This window comes from Pungitius pungitius, chromosome 20, assembly GCF_949316345.1.
Source record: "Pungitius pungitius chromosome 20, fPunPun2.1, whole genome shotgun sequence".
NCBI lineage: Eukaryota > Metazoa > Chordata > Actinopteri > Perciformes > Gasterosteidae > Pungitius > Pungitius pungitius.
In genome coordinates, this window is record NC_084919.1 from 15,758,416 (window position 1) to 15,775,181 (window position 16,766).

General features: G+C 46.6%; 2 protein-coding genes across 5 annotated transcripts; both read left to right on the plus strand.

Moving 5' to 3' along the window:
• Window positions 1-1,078: 1,078 nt before the first annotated feature.
• Window positions 1,079-9,632, plus strand: lbr (lamin B receptor). 3 transcript variants are annotated; one of them, XM_037449330.2, is made up of 13 exons: window positions 1,079-1,252; window positions 2,755-2,958; window positions 3,474-3,563; window positions 4,786-4,969; window positions 5,474-5,670; window positions 6,235-6,289; window positions 6,484-6,678; window positions 6,777-6,880; window positions 7,189-7,314; window positions 7,397-7,565; window positions 7,769-7,849; window positions 7,943-8,065; window positions 8,257-9,632. In XM_037449330.2, exons 1-13 carry the CDS (start codon window positions 1,088-1,090, stop codon window positions 8,415-8,417), a joined length of 1,854 nt encoding a protein of 617 aa, XP_037305227.2. In that variant the 5' UTR covers window positions 1,079-1,087; the 3' UTR covers window positions 8,418-9,632. The 3 variants fall into 3 exon arrangements, with proteins under 3 accessions (XP_037305227.2, XP_037305226.2, XP_062415696.1); XM_037449329.2 differs by having other exon boundaries at window positions 1,089-1,252; window positions 4,789-4,969; XM_062559712.1 differs by lacking the exon at window positions 3,474-3,563 and having other exon boundaries at window positions 1,089-1,252.
• Window positions 9,633-11,178: 1,546 nt separating this feature from the next.
• gja1b (gap junction protein alpha 1b) lies at window positions 11,179-16,171 on the plus strand. 2 transcript variants are annotated; one of them, XM_037449341.2, is made up of 2 exons: window positions 11,179-11,319; window positions 13,027-16,171. In XM_037449341.2, exon 2 carries the CDS (start codon window positions 13,043-13,045, stop codon window positions 14,207-14,209), a length of 1,167 nt encoding a protein of 388 aa, XP_037305238.1. In that variant the 5' UTR covers window positions 11,179-11,319; window positions 13,027-13,042; the 3' UTR covers window positions 14,210-16,171. The 2 variants fall into 2 exon arrangements, with proteins under 2 accessions (XP_037305238.1, XP_037305239.1); XM_037449342.2 differs by lacking the exon at window positions 11,179-11,319 and adding an exon at window positions 12,479-12,537.
• Window positions 16,172-16,766: the final 595 nt, after the last annotated feature.

A 16,766-nucleotide genomic window follows, 5' to 3' on the forward strand; every position in this document is an offset into this window, starting at 1 on the left:
GTGACTCATTGGAAAGTGAGCCGTAGTAGCAGGAACGTGGGCATGTTTCCATTCATGTTAAAATGGGGCTTTTTGGAATGAGTACATGGTTTGAGTTTGACATTTTTTAATTATTTTTTTTACATACAACACTGATGTGGGTGTTTTCTAGCAGAGCTGATCAGCTGCTCTCACTGTTTCAGATTGAATGGTTGTCCTCAAAGTGAGTAGACACTCGACAGCTCTGTTTCCTGTCATCTGTACAGCGGCTGGTCGCCTGCGACTTACATGGCACCACTCTGTCAGACAGACAGCTTTGGGTAAACCTACCAGGGACGCACCTGTCAGCAGTTCTGCGTTAGTGCAGCGCTTCTCTAGACCCACCGGGCCTCCCTGGTCACTGATGTTCCACACTGCTGACCTTGCCTGGCCCACCTCATTGTGTCCAGTGGTGTACACTACAGTCACTTTCTGCCGCTCTAAAGTGTAGGCGGCGCTGCAGACAAAAAGCCGGCATTTGAAGGACACTCATTTAGTATAAGCTGGGTGTTGGTTCTTTTCTGTGTAAAGGGGGGGGGGGGTCTCCCCCCATTGAAAAGGATGGCCTCAGCCTGCTGAATGCATCTGCCAAGTTATTTTCACACCAAGTGAAATCAGTTACACAGATTCTGTGGACATGAATTACGTCAACTGAATTGTGCAGCCATAGCTGCACTAACAGAAAGCAGGATGTTAAATATGTAATTGCCAAGGCAGTTATTGACAATGAGCCCACTGAGTGTTGGAGATGCCACTTTGGTTGTCCCTGTAGATGTTTTGAGCTCATGCTGTGCTTCACTGGACTGTAAGTGAGACTGCCATTGTGTCCATGTAGCCTTCTCAGTGCGCCGCGTTGACTGTTTTCAAAATTCCATATTGATGTGATGGAAAAAATGTATGTATATATTAGCATTGAGGGTTGTGTTTGGGATATATATATCCCAAACACAACCCTCAATGCTTTTGGCGAGACACTAAAAAGTGTTGTCTTGTATTTTTTTCATACCTGTTCTTTTCTCTCCTCTCTCTGTGTACTATATATCTGTCCCATATCCTCAGGTCAGTGAAGATGCCTACTGTAAGGTATCAGAAGGGGGAGATGGTCATGGGCCGCTGGCCTGGCAGCAGCCTGTATTACGAGGTCAAGGTGCTGGACTTCGATGCAGGAAGTAGTCTCTACACCGTCATCTACAAGGATGGTACCGAGCTGGAGCTCAAGGAGCCAGACATCAAGGTAGTCAGTAACTTCAACACAAATTATAAGAACGGTTATTTCTACTTTTTAACTATGCGGGCTGTGCGATTACGGCCAACATTCTGAAAGTCACTCATTGACTTTTACTGACAAAAGTGGGGCTTTCACTTCCATTTTTGTGCTAAATATCTGCGATTGTTTAAATATTTGCATTAAAACAATAGCAGTTAATTAGTCACAGTGTATCACTTAGAAGCAAAGTTAGATTTTACTGAAACATTCAAACGCAAAATTAAGTCAACGGAGCACTGCTTTGTCTTTGAATGTTTGATGTATTGTTACGGATTACGATTCTTTCCATCAAACTAAATACTGTTCTACTTCACCTGAATTAGTAATTTATTGCAATTTATCTTCATTTTTATTTCTATTCTTATCTTCATTTCTTAACTTAACTAACCTTTAGCTTACTAACCCATAGCATATATTTCATTATATATTAATCTTATTCCTGCTCTAAGTTGTCTGTTGTCGCATTGTCGTACCGTCTGCTGTCATGCACCAACCGCCAAGTCAAATTCCATGTATGTCTGACATATTATGGCAAGAAACGTTTCCTGATTCCTGAATTCAAAGCTACTTGTTTATGTTGGAAGTAGAGTTGGGTACCGCGAACCGGTGCCAACATAGGACCGGTTCCTACACGCCCGGTGTCCCGTCCTTAATGACGTTGTTCGTCAGTAAGACGCATTGAGATGCAGACACGTGACTCTATTTCCTCACACCAATGACACCACATCGTTTGATTCTTTTCGTCTTCATTTTACACAGCAAAGCGTTGACTTAACATATAAATAATAATAAATTCAATCACACAGTGATCAACAATATGCTCTCGTGCTTAATGCAGCTCTTCTGTGTTGCACCTGCTGGATTCATGACGTCATTACATCAAGACAAACAAGGAGAGTCAATCCTCTTCAATATGTTACATCTTTAGTTCCTGCACAATGAGCATGAATCTAAAATGTAAAGATATGATTAATATGCCCCAAATTCCTATGAAATAATATATACACGTTACGCTTTTAGAGGGGGAAACAACAAATGACTTAACTGTAAACGGTTAATATATTGTTCATAGTTTAAGTTCAAAAGTTCAAAGCCGGAGTTTGAAGCCAAGTGTTTTTTAATTATTAATATTTGCAGTATTGTTCAATTTGAAGAAGAAAAAATTGCCTTGGAATTAAATTATTGTTTTGTCCTTGTTTGTTTTGTATTGGCACCAGTATCGTTTTAAAAGCACCGGTATCGGAAAAAACCCAAAAGATACCCATCCCTAGTTGGAAGTGATAGGAGCAGAACTGATGTCTATGTTGTTCATTTAATTGTGGGAAATGAATTCCCAAGCTGTGAAGATTTCTACCTGATTTATTGTGCTGCCTATGAATGATTTGGAGGAAAATCGCTGCATTGCACGAGCCATTGAGTACAAGATGAGGTGGACCAAATGCATTCTCAATCTTTCTGTTTTCCTTCAGCCTGCTTCAGGATTCCAGACCCGGCCTCGCTCCCGTTCCCGCTCTCGCTCTCCGGGCCGTCGGCGAAGCCGCTCCCGCTCCCCGGCGAGGACCACGCGCCGCTCGTCCTCCCGCATCGCGGCTTCCACCACCACCAACGATGCACTGCCCCCCCGCAGGGACACAAGGCTGAAGGATTCACTGGAAGTCAGGCTGAGTCCCCTGGTAAGAGCTGCAGGAAGTTGGGGTGGTAGTACTCGGGCCGACTGGGGGGGGACTAGTCACTCTGGTGCTCTCTGCCCCGCTGCTGTGAGCGCCACTTGGACATATTCATGTAATAATTCTCTTAACTCTCATGCCATCGATTACCATGGCCCAGTGGACCACCCCGTTAATGTGCAGTGTTCTAACCACGTGTCTGTAATGTCACTCAACACAATTTTGCAATGTTTTCACTTCCTGCAGCTACATTTTGTTGTTACCAGGCAGCAAACAGCAGAGTGGACTAGTGGATGTGTAGATTGTGACTTGGCAAGCAAGAAGCATTTCCAACGTGGTCATCCAGTGCATTACATTGTTTTCCTTTTGCCAGTCTGTCCAAAAAGGAATGTTGACATACATCAACATCACAGCTCCATATATTTGGTCTCTTAATAGACTAGATATGGTATAAGACACACTCTCTGTTAGCCTGGTTTCCTCACGTTGCCCCCCCCCTCCCCCCCTTGTTCGACGGCCAGAAACAGACAAAGGCAGCGGTGAACAATGGCAACAATAAGCCTGAGAAGACAGAGGAGAAACCAAAAGAGGAGAATAACACTGTCAACAATGTAAGTGGAGTGATTCTTTTGTATTTGTCTGTTGCTGTTTTTCAATCAAAAGGATGGAAAAGCAGTTGTTTGTGTACAGGCTCCAGGCCCCATACACAACTGAACAGCATCCTATGTGAAAGACCAGAGGTCCTGAGATCCACACCTTGTCTTTGCATTGGTTCTTCATCCACACGCTTCTCTAGAGTTTAAATTATATTAACGGTTCCAAACAACAATAGTTTTTCCTGACGTTACTCGCTGTGTCGTCGTGAATGGCCTTTGTGTAGGTTGGAGCTCATGGAATGTCATGATGCATGCATGGGGGGGCGGGGGGGTGCTTCATGTAGCCAGTCACATGGCGTAGCAACATGTGGAACTTCTTTACATTCCTTGGCTTTGGGGGGTTCCTACGTGGGGAGGGTCAGGAGTTCATATAAACATTATACATGGGGGGTCAGGCCAACGAGGAGTAGCGGTAAATAAGCAACACAACGTTGCATACCATCAGCACCCTACAAAATGAAACCCAGGAGCCTCTCCTCTGTCAGAAAGTGGGAATCCACACGTTCTGGGTCATTACCAAGACTCACTGATCGGAGTCGGCAAAGGTGGCTTTTGAATGAAATCAATTGTGTCCGTTAGTAAGCAAGGGTCAGTAACGTGATTTTTCTTTCTATGCTGGAAGGCAATCCACCTATTGGGCACCGCTGCGCTGGATTGTATTTGATGTTTTTTGCTTAGCGGAAATCCCAGAGGAATACAGACCAGAGTAACTCTTTATGTTTAATGGAGCTAATCTCTAATCCTCTCTGTAGGAAGCGTTTTGAGAGCTCACTTACAGCTTTGTGACAATATTTCTTAGTAAAGCCGTATTTAGTGAACAGCGTTTCCCTTCCATTATAACTGCACCCTTCCTCCTGCCCCCTGAAAAAGTGTGCAATTAATTGCATATAAAGATATTTTCTAACTTTTAGGGCTTGTTGTCAAACGGAAAAGTTGACGTGTTTAGAAACAAATAGTACCTCAGATCCCAAAGGGGATCTTTAATTTAAAGTCTTAAACGAGGAATCTCAAATACCATGAGAAACCTCTTTTCTCTTTGGTAGCAGTGTATCTCTCATCAGGTCACATTTCTGTAGACCCTAAAACGTGTTGTATTTGTTTGACAAGGTGCTGATTGCCAGCTCTTTGGAAGGCTCCATCTTGTACAACGTTTGACTCTGATTCGTACTTCCTTCAGAAGGGTGTGGCAGAGGCGGAGCCTGATAAGGGCCAAGGCCGGTACAATCTGCGCCGCAGGAAGGACGACGGAGACGCCAAACCAGCTGTGGCCAAACCAGAGCAGCTGGAGGAGGAGGAGGCCAAGCCGGCTGCAGCCCCTGCCGCCCCCACCACCACCCCGCTGGACTTTGGAGGCAAGATAGGTCGGTCATGTGACGGATGAGCCATGCAGCTTAATGTTAGCCGACAGCAAGAGTTTTATTTTCACCTCTGCAACTGCACACGCCACGCATACACAAACATGTCCGCACCAGCGGGGCAAAGAGCCTGGCCACACCCCCCACAGATGTAAATTTAGGGAAACGCCCTGAAATGCGACTGTATTTCTGCTTCTGTCCTGGTGATTACTACTGTATACTGATTAGTCAGTTGGTGTTGCTATGCTACCATGTTACTCCCCAGAAGGGCCAGTTGGCTCCCAGTTTAGAGCGATCCTGTAAAGTGGCCAGTGCCAGTGGATGCACTCTCCAGTTGACCCGTCTGCCCCGCAATGTGTTGGCTGCCTGTCTGCCACACAGCGCTTCTGCTACTGGCGATTTTCTCACCTCTTTAGAAAGTGACAGTATTAACCAGTCATAACTCTCTTCATTTGTTAAGGGTCAAACAGGAAGACTAAACCTCATCAATCTGCCTTTCCCTTCTTCCAGGAGCATATTTCTGGCTGCTCTTCCTGCCCGCCTGGGTTCTCTTCCTGGTCCTCCAGGTGAACCAGGAGGACCCCAGTCTGACCAACGCTCCTCCTCTTCTGCCCCCTCCCGAAGCCTTCTGGGAGTTGCGGGCTTTTGGCTTGGTGCTCCTCTGGATCTTATTTCAGGCTGTGCTCTACACACTGCCTGTTGGAAAGGTGAGTGACCTGCAAACTTCAATTGGTCATCCATGTGAATCGTGTACATCCGTATAGTTTTTATTGGGGGGGGGGGGGGGGGGGGGTCAGCGTTTCTGAGGTTGGTGTGAGACAACAAGAAAAGGTGATGTTTTCACTGTGCAATAAAACCTTTTGATGTGACGAGCCTTGGCCAATCAGCATTGATCTCTACTGCGGCTGCAGCTGTAAATGAGGCCTTTGTCACCCCCTGTGAGTGAGTGAGAAGAGCTGAGCACCAGTTGATTGAGGGAAAATAAAGTCTGTGTGGATAGCTGCAGACCCGTTTCCCCCGGTCACTGAAGACAGGAGGAGGAGGAGGTTTTGGGTTTGTTATTCCTGGCACGAGGCAGAAATTGGATTAATGGTCAGGAGTGACGGCTAAGTAGATTAGGCTCATCGCGGCCTCTTGATATTTCACCCTAACGTTTACTGACCTGAATCATGAATCTAATCACATTTTGTTTGGTACGTCGGCCACATAGTACTCCCTAACCCTGGATCAGGAGCTGTTGTAATAGGAATGTCTTTTCTTTGTGTCTCCAGCTGAGCGAGGGCATGCCGCTTTGGTCCGGGGAGAGGCTGAAGTACAGAACCAATGGTGAGGATGTGTGAAGCCCCGCCCACATTAAAGTCTGAATGCATGAATGTTTCCTATACTGGTGACTGCTGCTAGAGTGACGTGCTGGCTCATCTGTGGCTTTAACTGACCGCTCGGGCCTCGGAGCACCTTGATGGTTTTAATCAAATGTCACATGGATTTCCCTGTATCTAAAGCTCTCTGTGCCCCTTCAGGTTTCTTCGCCATCTCTGTGAGTGCTCTCACCGTAGCGGTGGCGGTGCACCAGGGCGTCGACATCACCTACATCCACAGCCACTTCCTGCAGCTGGCTGTGGCTGCCTTCCTCGTCTCGGTCCTGCTGAGCGTCTACCTGTATGTCCGCTCTCAGTGCGCTGCCGCGGAGCAGCTGGCCCTGGGGGGAAGCTCTGGTAAGGGGGGCGGGAGCTGGTGAGCAACCCAATCACTGCTTATCCACGTGGCGTTGTGCCCCTTGACGTCATTTTTCTCGTCTTCTCCGTTTCACCAGGCAATATGGTCTATGACTTTTTCAAAGGACATGAGCTGAATCCACGCATCAGAGAATTTGACCTGAAGTTCTTCTGTGAGATGCGCCCTGGTCTGATTGGCTGGGTGAGTTGTGGAGTGACACCAACGCAAAATACATCTAGTTAGTACTTAAAGTATGAAGTTTTTTATAATATGCAGAAGAGGCCTTTTATATTCCCATACCCAGTACAAACCGCTAATTGTAGAGTGGATGTGTTTCAGCAGATCATTTGCTAGACCTACTGCTCCCTCTAGTGGCCACATGTGAGTTTCCTTAGAACCCCAGAGGTAGCAGCTCTGCCCTTTCCAATGGGAGTGTATCGTCTCAAAGCCCTCTGGACCATTCCGACATATTTGTGATGATCTCACTTGATTTGTTTCTCATTGTTCAGTGTTTGATCAACTTTGCGATGGCGTTGGCTGAGATGAAGCAGCAGGGTCTGGATGCTCCGTCCTACTCCATGCTCCTGGTGAACCTCTTCCAGCTGCTCTACGTGGTGGACGGCCTCTGGAACGAGGTAGACTGAGCTGCTCAAAACGTGCTGTAACCGACATTTACTACCAGATATCAGGTCACCAAAGTCCTCTCTGTGTCCTCAGGAGGCCATACTGACCACCATGGACCTGATGCACGATGGCTTTGGCTTCATGCTGGCTTTTGGTGACCTGGTGTGGGTTCCCTTCACTTACACCCTGCAGGCCTACTACCTGGTCCGCCACCCCATCCACCTGAGCCCCCCCGCCGTCGCAGCTATAATCGCACTGAAAGGTAAGAAACGCAGCATCAGACTCCAGTCCCCAGCCATCTCATGTCGTCCCATTAATCCAGATGTTGACCAAACTGCATTTGTCGATCGTTACTTATCGTTACTTTATCTTGACGTCCCGAACAGCTACTCATGGAAAATATTGACATTCATTTGATTTAAGACCCAATGAAGTAAAGTTCAGATTTCTGTGTCTGTCCTTCAGTTGTTGGATTCTACATCTTCAGAAAGTCCAACTCTGAGAAGAACGCCTTCAGGAGAAACCCATCAGACCCCAAACTGTCTTGTAAGTTCTGTTGTGGAATTAACAGCTTTTTCCCGCCGTGTGAGCTCTCTGTAGTTAGTCGACATGGTAACCTGTGTGTGTCTCTCTGCTCAGATCTGAAGACCATCCCCACTGCCACAGGGAAGAGTCTGCTGGTGTCCGGCTGGTGGGGGGTGGTCCGCCACCCAAACTATCTGGGGGACCTTTTGATGGCTCTGGCGTGGTCCCTTCCTTGTGGTGAGTCATCTACACCATTCACACATGCCTTGACCTGAAGGAACATCTGCTAAAGGGCGTACGTTAACACGAGCGAGTGGTACTTCTTCCAACGGGGCCAGAGCCCACGTCCATGTTTAAACCGTCTGCTCAGCACATCATTATAGTATTATTCATTATTATTAAGGGTATGTCTGTTCCCCAAATTGCAGGCTTCAGCCACCTGCTGCCGTGGTACTACATGATCTACTTTGTCATCCTGCTGGTGCACCGGGACGCTCGCGACATGAGCGAGTGTCGGAGGAAGTATGGCTCTGCGTGGGACGAGTACTGCCGGACCGTTCCCTACCGGATCGTTCCTGGGGTCTACTGAGGACGCCCACGAGCCCAGGCCTTTTCTACCCAATATTACGGCTTGTGAGTCTCAAAAGTTCAATTCCAACCGATTATTGACAGATTTGACTTTTTATAATCTTTTTTGTTAAGGACCAGCAGTGTTTTTGAATTGTTTTATTTTTATTCTTTTTTTAAATGTGACACAAAGCAACACCCAGTGGAAGAATCGCCTTTTTCAATGGAAATAGAATATTACCTTTTTAGTTTTAAAATCTCTGGGGGGGGGGAAACGGCTTCTGCTAGTGATGTCTTGTAAGGATGTATATTTTTGTATATATGCATTTGTTTTATACTTCAAGAATATTCCCGTCAGCATAATTTTGGCAAGTTTTGCTCCCACAATGTCACAATATCACATTTTGAATAACTTCTTCAAGCACACCTTGGTAGTATAACCCTGGGGGGGGGGGGGGAGCATGTTGTGGAGGATGCCATTAAATCTTCTGCACAGTGCAACTCAGGACCCAGAACTTTGTTAGAAACCTTTTGCCTTTAGAATTTGGTTGCATTTTGTTTTAAAATATTTATATAAATAGACATCTAGTTGAGTATGAATTAATTTGTGAGGCTTCAAGAAAAATGCATGAATGTGAAGAGGCTTATTTGTAGTCTTCTGACCTAATCAGTCCTGAAGTGTTTTTGACTTGGTGTTGCTACCTCAGGTTGTCCATGCTTAGCCAAAACTATGCACCACCCAATGCGCTCTGTCTTCCTCCTGAAGACCATGATGGAAGGACCATTTAATGAACTCGATGCAAGCTGTTGTGCGTTAGATTTTCTCAACTGCAAATGTGAACCCAAAAAAACAAGTCTTTTTTTTTTTTGCCTGTGCAGCAGTAGCGTAGTATTCATTAGATTAAGTATAATTTTATGCTGTGCTGACTGAATTCCTTGTAAATAGTTTTTGTTTGTTGTTTTCACATCATGTTTTTTTCATTCAAAGAGGTCATGATAGGAATGTTTCTCATTGGATATTTAAAATAAGTTTTGAGTTCAGTCTGGATTGTGACCACTAGTGATGTGTGCTCTTCATTCCCAACATGCGATCAGAGCAACTAGATATTACTGATGTGGATGTACTAGAACTATTGAAAAGATGGAGCAGGAACAATGAATCCCATCTACGACGTGGCTTCTCTGTACAAGAATATGAGTTGAAAATAAAGATTTACAGTATTTGCCTTTTGCTCTTTTGTTTGTTGGGCGGCTGCAGAGGAGCTGATGTCATTCACTTTGATTTAAAGCACACAGTATGAATTCACATCAATTCCATAAACATGTGCACACTTCTTTTTGAAAACAGTTTATTTAAATTCAGGTAATTTTTACACCTTTTTACTTTCAACTCAAATATCAATTGTGATCTGTAACCATCAATGTTTTTTAATCCTATTGAAATATTGAGCTTGTAGGAAGGGCACATGGGGGGGGGGGGGGCAGTCGTTGGTCCCCTCACAGGTGATGTCCTCGCTGACCGCTTGGGGTCAAAGTACAGCATGTCTCCTCTCATTAAACCTCATGGTTAACTCAGTTGTATAAGCGGTTATGACCTCACGTCCCTGCTGTCCACCTCACGTCTCCGCCGTCCACTTTGTGTCCCTGCCGTCTGCCTGTATGCGTTGCATTGCATTGTGGGGGTTTCTTCCACGGCACACAGCAGCAGGCCCAGTGGAGCGGTGCCGCCCTGCAGTCACCACTAGGTGGTGCTGTGCAATGGCCACGTGCAGCACAGGAAGTCGAGGGCTTTACTGTCAGCAGGTTTGAGTCGTGCCTCTGTTATTTATTATTTTACCATCTCAAAGAAAATGAGCCGCAGACGACGGCAGAAACGAAGCCTTTGTATGTTAATAAAGTAAGCGGGTAGTGAAACAACACCCCTCTGAGCGGCAGCGATCACAAGTGACGTAGTCAGGGACAACAGCACAATATAATGTAACATCAGTGTTTCCAAAGCCCTCCCTGTAGGCCGTGGAGGTCACTGAGGAACCCTCAGTGTAGGTGGTCCCACTGAGAAGCTCTTCAGAATGACACGTTTGATCAAAAAAAAACGTGTCATTTTCTACATGTAACGCTTCAACACTGAAGAAGCTCTTAAGACTTTTAAATGACTTTTTAGACTTATAAACCGGTTCAATGACGTAATATAAGCAATGCATGTCTTCAAATATCTCATCACTGGGGACAGAGTGTCCCCTTTCCAAGTAAAAGAATCAATAACCCAATGCTCAAAAGTCTGGTATTTAAACTAAACTGACAAAATACATATATTGTGTATTAGTACGGGCAGGAAGTACCCTTCCATTGGACAGAAGGTCTCCGAGTCAAAGCCCGCCGGGAAAAGAACCAATAAAGTGAATGTTTGTGTTTTGGGGCTAAACTGTCCCTTTAAGAAAACGGAAAGTAGTCACTATGCAGTGTTGTTGCTGCTTCATCTTAATGGAGGATCATCATCATCGTCATCATCGTCATCGTCAGCATCCACAAGTGGAAAGTAAAGTTGTTTTTTCTTTGTGAAATTAAATTATGAGGATCAGTATCTCAAAAGTATACCTCAAGTTATGTTATTATTAAACTCACCACCACCCCCCCCTCTCTCTCTCTCTTCCCCCCCCTCTCTCTCCCTCCCTCTCTCTCTCCCCCCCTCTCTCTCTCTCTCCCTCTGTCTCTCCTCCCAGTGGACAGGGGCTTGGGTCTTGACGTAGATAGATCAGGTGACCCTAACTTCTCTGACGGGACACTTATAAAGGGAGTTTGACAAGTTCTCCTCAGTCCCCCCCCCCACTCTGGAGCCAACACTTGGATTTCAACTTGGTTACAAGTGGCGGACGGAGAAAGTCCCTCCGGGCCCCCGGCTTCTTTCCTCTGCGTGACTCCCCCAGGTAAGTTTGAAAACTTTTCTTTGAGATTAGTGGAAAGAGCCCCCCGCCTCCCCGTCCCGTATGCGCGCTCCCGTTAGAGGGAGTCGGGACGCTCCGGTGCGCTCCGGTGCGCTTCAAACTTCACGACGTGCCTTCCCTTCAAAGTTTGACTATTTCACTTCCACTGGGTGGTCAAGTTTCTCTGGGTCGCTTTCTGCCCCCCCCCCTCCCCCCTCCCACATGTCGAAGGTGTGATAAAGAAATAATTTATTGGTACATTCTGGCTTCCTTATTAATAAATATGACGCAATGAAATCCTGAGCGTTTCTTTTCTTTCTTTCTTTCTGCACCAAAGTTGAAGAAAATCTCTTTTTTCTATTTTAAGATTCTTCCATGAGCTTAAAAACCCGGTTTGGGTGCACGTGATTGTGTGGTTTCTTGTGTCCTCTGCTGTCCCGCTCCATCTTCAGCACACAAAGTCACTCATGTAGAAAGTGGCGGTTTGCTCCCCGTCGAAGAGCATCCTCCAACCCCCCAGCCTACAGTGCTGGGGCCACTTCTCCACCAGCATTCCCCCCACTGCAGCTTGGTTGAGAAGGTGACCGGGGAAACCGGTCTAAGGCTGTTTTATAATCTGTGGGGTAATACTGCTGTACGGCCCAGTGGTAGCCGCTTAAAGACCCCCTCCCACCCCCCTTCACTATGTCCCAAAAGGCTCCTCGACCCCTTGGAGGACCTCTTCAACAAACCATTCCCCCCCCCTTTATGATTCAATGTGGCGTCTTGTTCATTTACACGAATGAGGAGTCAGTCATCCGAGGCTTGTTGCTTTTCGCATGGGGGGCAGGCCGTCCTGCACCCTCTCGCTGTGGCTCTATTGTCATCGTAGCAAAGCAGAAGCTTTTCAGCTGGACACCCCCTTAAAGTTGGGGCCTGAATTGTTCCACAGCCAGCTGTCAACGGGGAGCTGCTGATGTCATGCTTTTTTCCGTAATTGGTCAATCTTCCAAATGAAATGTTCTTCTTCTCAGTAAGCACGCAGTAACCCCCCCCCCCCCCCCCAGCCCCAAACCCCCTTTATTCTGGACAGCTAGTCCAATGACGGCATTCAGCAGATTTTCCACTGTTCTCTGACGCTCGGTGTCCTTTGGTTTTCTTCCTGTCTTTGACTCTGTCCTCCTCCCTTTCAAAGGTTGGTCAGTTGAAGCAGATACTTCTGTGGGTACGACACAAGCAGAGGTACAGAGGCTTCTGCAAGCTGTTAACATTTTTAATAAAATAGCAGAGGAACTGGACGTGTAGGTTGGACCTCATAAGTACTGAAATGGGGTGTTTTGTGCTCCCCAGGCTCACGACCAGCTGTCACTGACACAAGTCTGTGTCTCCTAAAGAGACGTTAAAAATATTGAACTTTTAGATGTTTGGTCTCTCATTATTCTTCAGCGGTTCTCGTTCAGTGAGAAGCACCTCGGATAAATATAGTTGTTGTAGGAGATTCTCTTGGCTCAATGATTCCAGCTCATGTGTTTCTAATCAATAATAATGACATTTTCATGATACACCTTGTGATGTATGGATTCATTAAGAATTCTGAAATGATTGTACCACTATGGGCATCATACTACACTCAAATGAGGAGTGACATACAGAACCTGTTATCTGTAAGGGGCTGAACTCATAACTGAATAGTAGGCGTTGACACTTCCTTGTTCTTTTTGGTTCCACCAGCTAACGCTCCCTGACAATGGGTGACTGGAGTGCTCTGGGCCGTCTGCTGGACAAGGTCCAGGCCTACTCCACCGCCGGCGGCAAAGTCTGGCTGTCGGTCCTCTTCATCTTCCGCATCCTGGTCCTGGGCACTGCGGTGGAATCGGCCTGGGGAGACGAGCAGTCGGCCTTCAAATGCAACACCCAGCAGCCTGGTTGTGAGAACGTGTGCTACGACAAGTCCTTCCCCATCTCCCACGTCCGCTTCTGGGTCCTCCAGATCATCTTCGTGTCCACCCCAACGCTCCTCTACCTGGCTCACGTCTTCTACTTGAACCGGAAGGAGCAGAAGTTCAACCGGAAGGAGGAGGAGCTCAAGGCGGTGCAAAACGACGGCGGCGACGTCGACATCCCGCTGAAGAAGATCGAGATGAAGAAGCTGAAGTACGGCATTGAGGAGCACGGCAAAGTGAAGATGAAAGGCGCCCTGCTCAGAACCTACATAGTCAGCATTTTCTTCAAGTCCATGTTCGAGGTGGGCTTCCTGGTGATCCAGTGGTACATCTACGGGTTCAGCCTCTCTGCGGTCTACACTTGCAAGAGGAGCCCCTGCCCACACCAGGTGGACTGTTTCCTGTCGCGTCCCACGGAGAAGACGGTGTTCATCATCTTCATGCTGGTGGTCTCCCTGGTGTCCCTGATGCTCAACATCATTGAGCTTTTCTACGTCTTTTTCAAGAACATCAAAGATCGGGTCAAGGGCAGACAGCCGCCCATCCTCTACCCCAGCGGGGGCACGCTGAGCCCCACCCCTAAGGAGATGTCCACCACCAAGTACGCCTACTACAACGGCTGCTCCTCCCCCACGGCGCCGCTGTCGCCCATGTCCCCCCCGGGTTACAAGCTGGCCACGGGGGAGCGGGGCACCGGCTCGTGTCGCAATTACAACAAGCAGGCCACCGAGCAGAACTGGGCCAACTACTCCACGGAGCAGCACCGGCTGGGCCAGAACGGCGCAGGAAGCACTATTTCAAACTCCCACGCACAAGCCTTCGACTTCCCAGATGACACCCAGGAGCACAAGAAGCTGCCCTCGGCGGCGGGACACGAGATGCAGCCGCTGGCGCTGATGGACGTCAGGCCTTGCAGCCGGGCCAGCAGCCGGATGAGCAGCCGACCCAGGCCAGACGACCTGGACGTGTGAGCTGTCCCCCCCCCCCTCCCTCCTCCCCCTCCAGCCCCCGTCCTCCTCCTGCCAGCTCCACTTCGAATGTCGCCTTCAGCCTGAGGCTCAGGAAACCCTCCATCACATAGGTCCAGGCGGGGGGCGGGGCTAACCTCAATCACTGTCCTCAGAGACTCTCAGTCACTCCAAGGGACATTCAAATTCCTTATGTAACACTGTCAAAAAGGTACAAGTTGTAAGTGTTTTTCTTTTTTTAGGGGAGCTAACCCAGCTGGGAGACAAGGGGTGGGGGCAAGAGTCCAACAGAACCCAGAGCAGTTCCCCGGTCAACGCGGCCGCTGCCATGGTTACATTTAAAGGAACAAAGTATTCTCCTTGTTTCCACAGTTTCTGCTCTTCTTCCTAATGGCGGCAGCCTTTTACTTAACCACTGTCAGAGGGAACAACTTTATAACAGGGTGCCTTTTTAGTCGGGTTTCTTTTGTTTGTTTTTATAACCATGTGACTAAAATGCCCCTGAAAATGTCCAGTTGTACGAATCAAACAAACCGCCACAAACGTCGGCGTCGCAAGTAACATTTTGGAATTCAAAAGGTTAAACTTAACGAGGCTCATGTGAAAGTGGTCTTTCCCCTCGTGTTTACCCCCCTCACCCCCCCCCCCCGCCAAATCCCCACTCACCCACCCCCAGGAGATAGGATGTGAACTTTGAGAGGAAAAAGACTGAATGTTGTTCTCATTAGAAATGGTCACTTAATAATGTAGAGCTCAGCAATGAAGCCATATGATAGTGAGCAGGAATGGTGTCATTTTGTGTCACTTTGAAACACACACACACACACACACACACACACACACACACACACTAATGGCCATGCGTTACCTGCGTCTTACAGACGATTCTTAGGATTGGACATTTTAAAACCCCTTTGTTCTGTTCTCCATCTCACTGCGTAACTGTGGGCCCCCGATTGGAGGTCACATGACAGTAGTCCAGACATGGTAACCTTTTATCTGTTGTAGTGAATATTTATTGCTTGGCATATTTAGGACACCTACTGCTAAGAGGAACATTTGACTACTATCCAGTATCACAAAACATCTTCCCCCCAGAAACTGTATATTTATTCCCAGTAAACATTGGTTTTCTTCCTCTCACCTTGTCAGTCAGTGTGTACCGTTGTCTCCTGATAAACTTTGAATTTTTGTGGTGTCATGTTTTCATCTTGTGTAGTTGTTGTATGTGTTTGAGAGAGGGGGTCTCGGGGGGGGGAGGGGTCGTGCTTCCATAAAGAAAGGCTTTATTACTGTGTTTTCTTTCTTTTTCTTTTTGCTGTAGACAAAGAGTAGAATGATTTATCAGCGTTTTACTATTGGAGTGAATGATCTTTTTTCTTCGTTCTGTAGCTATTGTTTTTTTTCGGACTCAATGTAACCGTTGCTGCTTGAGAGATAGATATTTAGTACTGTAAATCAAGCTAACTGTCAGAGTTTTTAGAAGACTGCTTATAGATCTGGACTAATATTTAGTCAGTTATGTTCAAATGTTTGCCAATGTAGCTCCACAACTACCAAACACTAATTTGGGCCTTTTTTCCCTTTCTTCTTCTGTCATTTCTAAACATGAACCTTTCATTCATGCATCATTTTGTTGGTACTTACTTGTGTCATGGATCTTTCTGCTACAATGGCATTTGCACTGAGATCTTGGTGATAGAGATGTAATATGAAGCACACAGTTAGTGGTGAGAGTTTTCTGATACACTTGTTACTAATTTATTTTATAACACAGAAATCACTAAGTGCATGACATCATCGGCCATTGGTTTCATCGGCTGCTCCTGTGACAGATGTCTCCCACTGACACTGTATTTGTAACCCGAGGGGATCCACTGTTGTACAGTGGAAGTTCATGATAGCAAAACAAACAAAATGTATCTGTGAAAAGCTATTTTAACCAATAAATATTTTTCTGTCTCAGTTGGTGATGAATTGGTTTTAATGGCAGAGTATTGTCATCCCGTTTTAAAAACAAATCAGATTTGTATTGAACTCTTATAAGGATATTCTTACTAAGATTTGAAGTCCTGACATAAACGTCTCAGACTAAAAAGAGAAAAACCCCCTTAGGAATTCACATAAAAGAGACGTTTAACTAGAAAGGTGCACTGCTGTACCGTGTTGGATGAATGTTGGTGAACCCTCGTCCACACGCCACTTGTGTGTGTTAGAAACCATGAGAGTGGGCCCAGTGATACCTACACACAACCTCTCTCAACATGTCTCTTAGATCAATTTCTCTTGATTTGTGATTCAATAGGCTGTTTCTTCAAGTTCTATAATGCTGTTTCAGTACCTCATTCAAGGCAAACTGCTGCGCTGGTTAGCTGCAACAGGCCACAGGTTAGCTTCCAATAAAGACTATCTCCATCAAAATCCCTCCACCACGGCCGTTCTGTCTGGTTCAATGTGAAGGTTTCATTTGATTATGGGACAGACTTCAGTGAGATGTGACTGTGCTGAGCCTTCAGCGTGTGATGGATACATACAGTACGTAGCCACCCTTCAGACCTGT

Excerpts from the sequence above, each read along its gene's own strand:
- lbr (XM_037449330.2), top strand. The coding sequence starts at position 1,088 with ATGCCTACTGTAAGGTATCAGAAGGGGGAGATGGTCATGGGCCGCTGG. Across the intron at positions 3,564-4,785 it reads AGAATAACACTGTCAACAAT|AAGGGTGTGGCAGAGGCGGA; the intron begins GTAAGTGGAGTG and ends TACTTCCTTCAG. Across the intron at positions 7,315-7,396 it reads TGGACGGCCTCTGGAACGAG|GAGGCCATACTGACCACCAT; the intron begins GTAGACTGAGCT and ends CTGTGTCCTCAG.
- gja1b (XM_037449341.2), top strand. The coding sequence starts at position 13,043 with ATGGGTGACTGGAGTGCTCTGGGCCGTCTGCTGGACAAGGTCCAGGCC.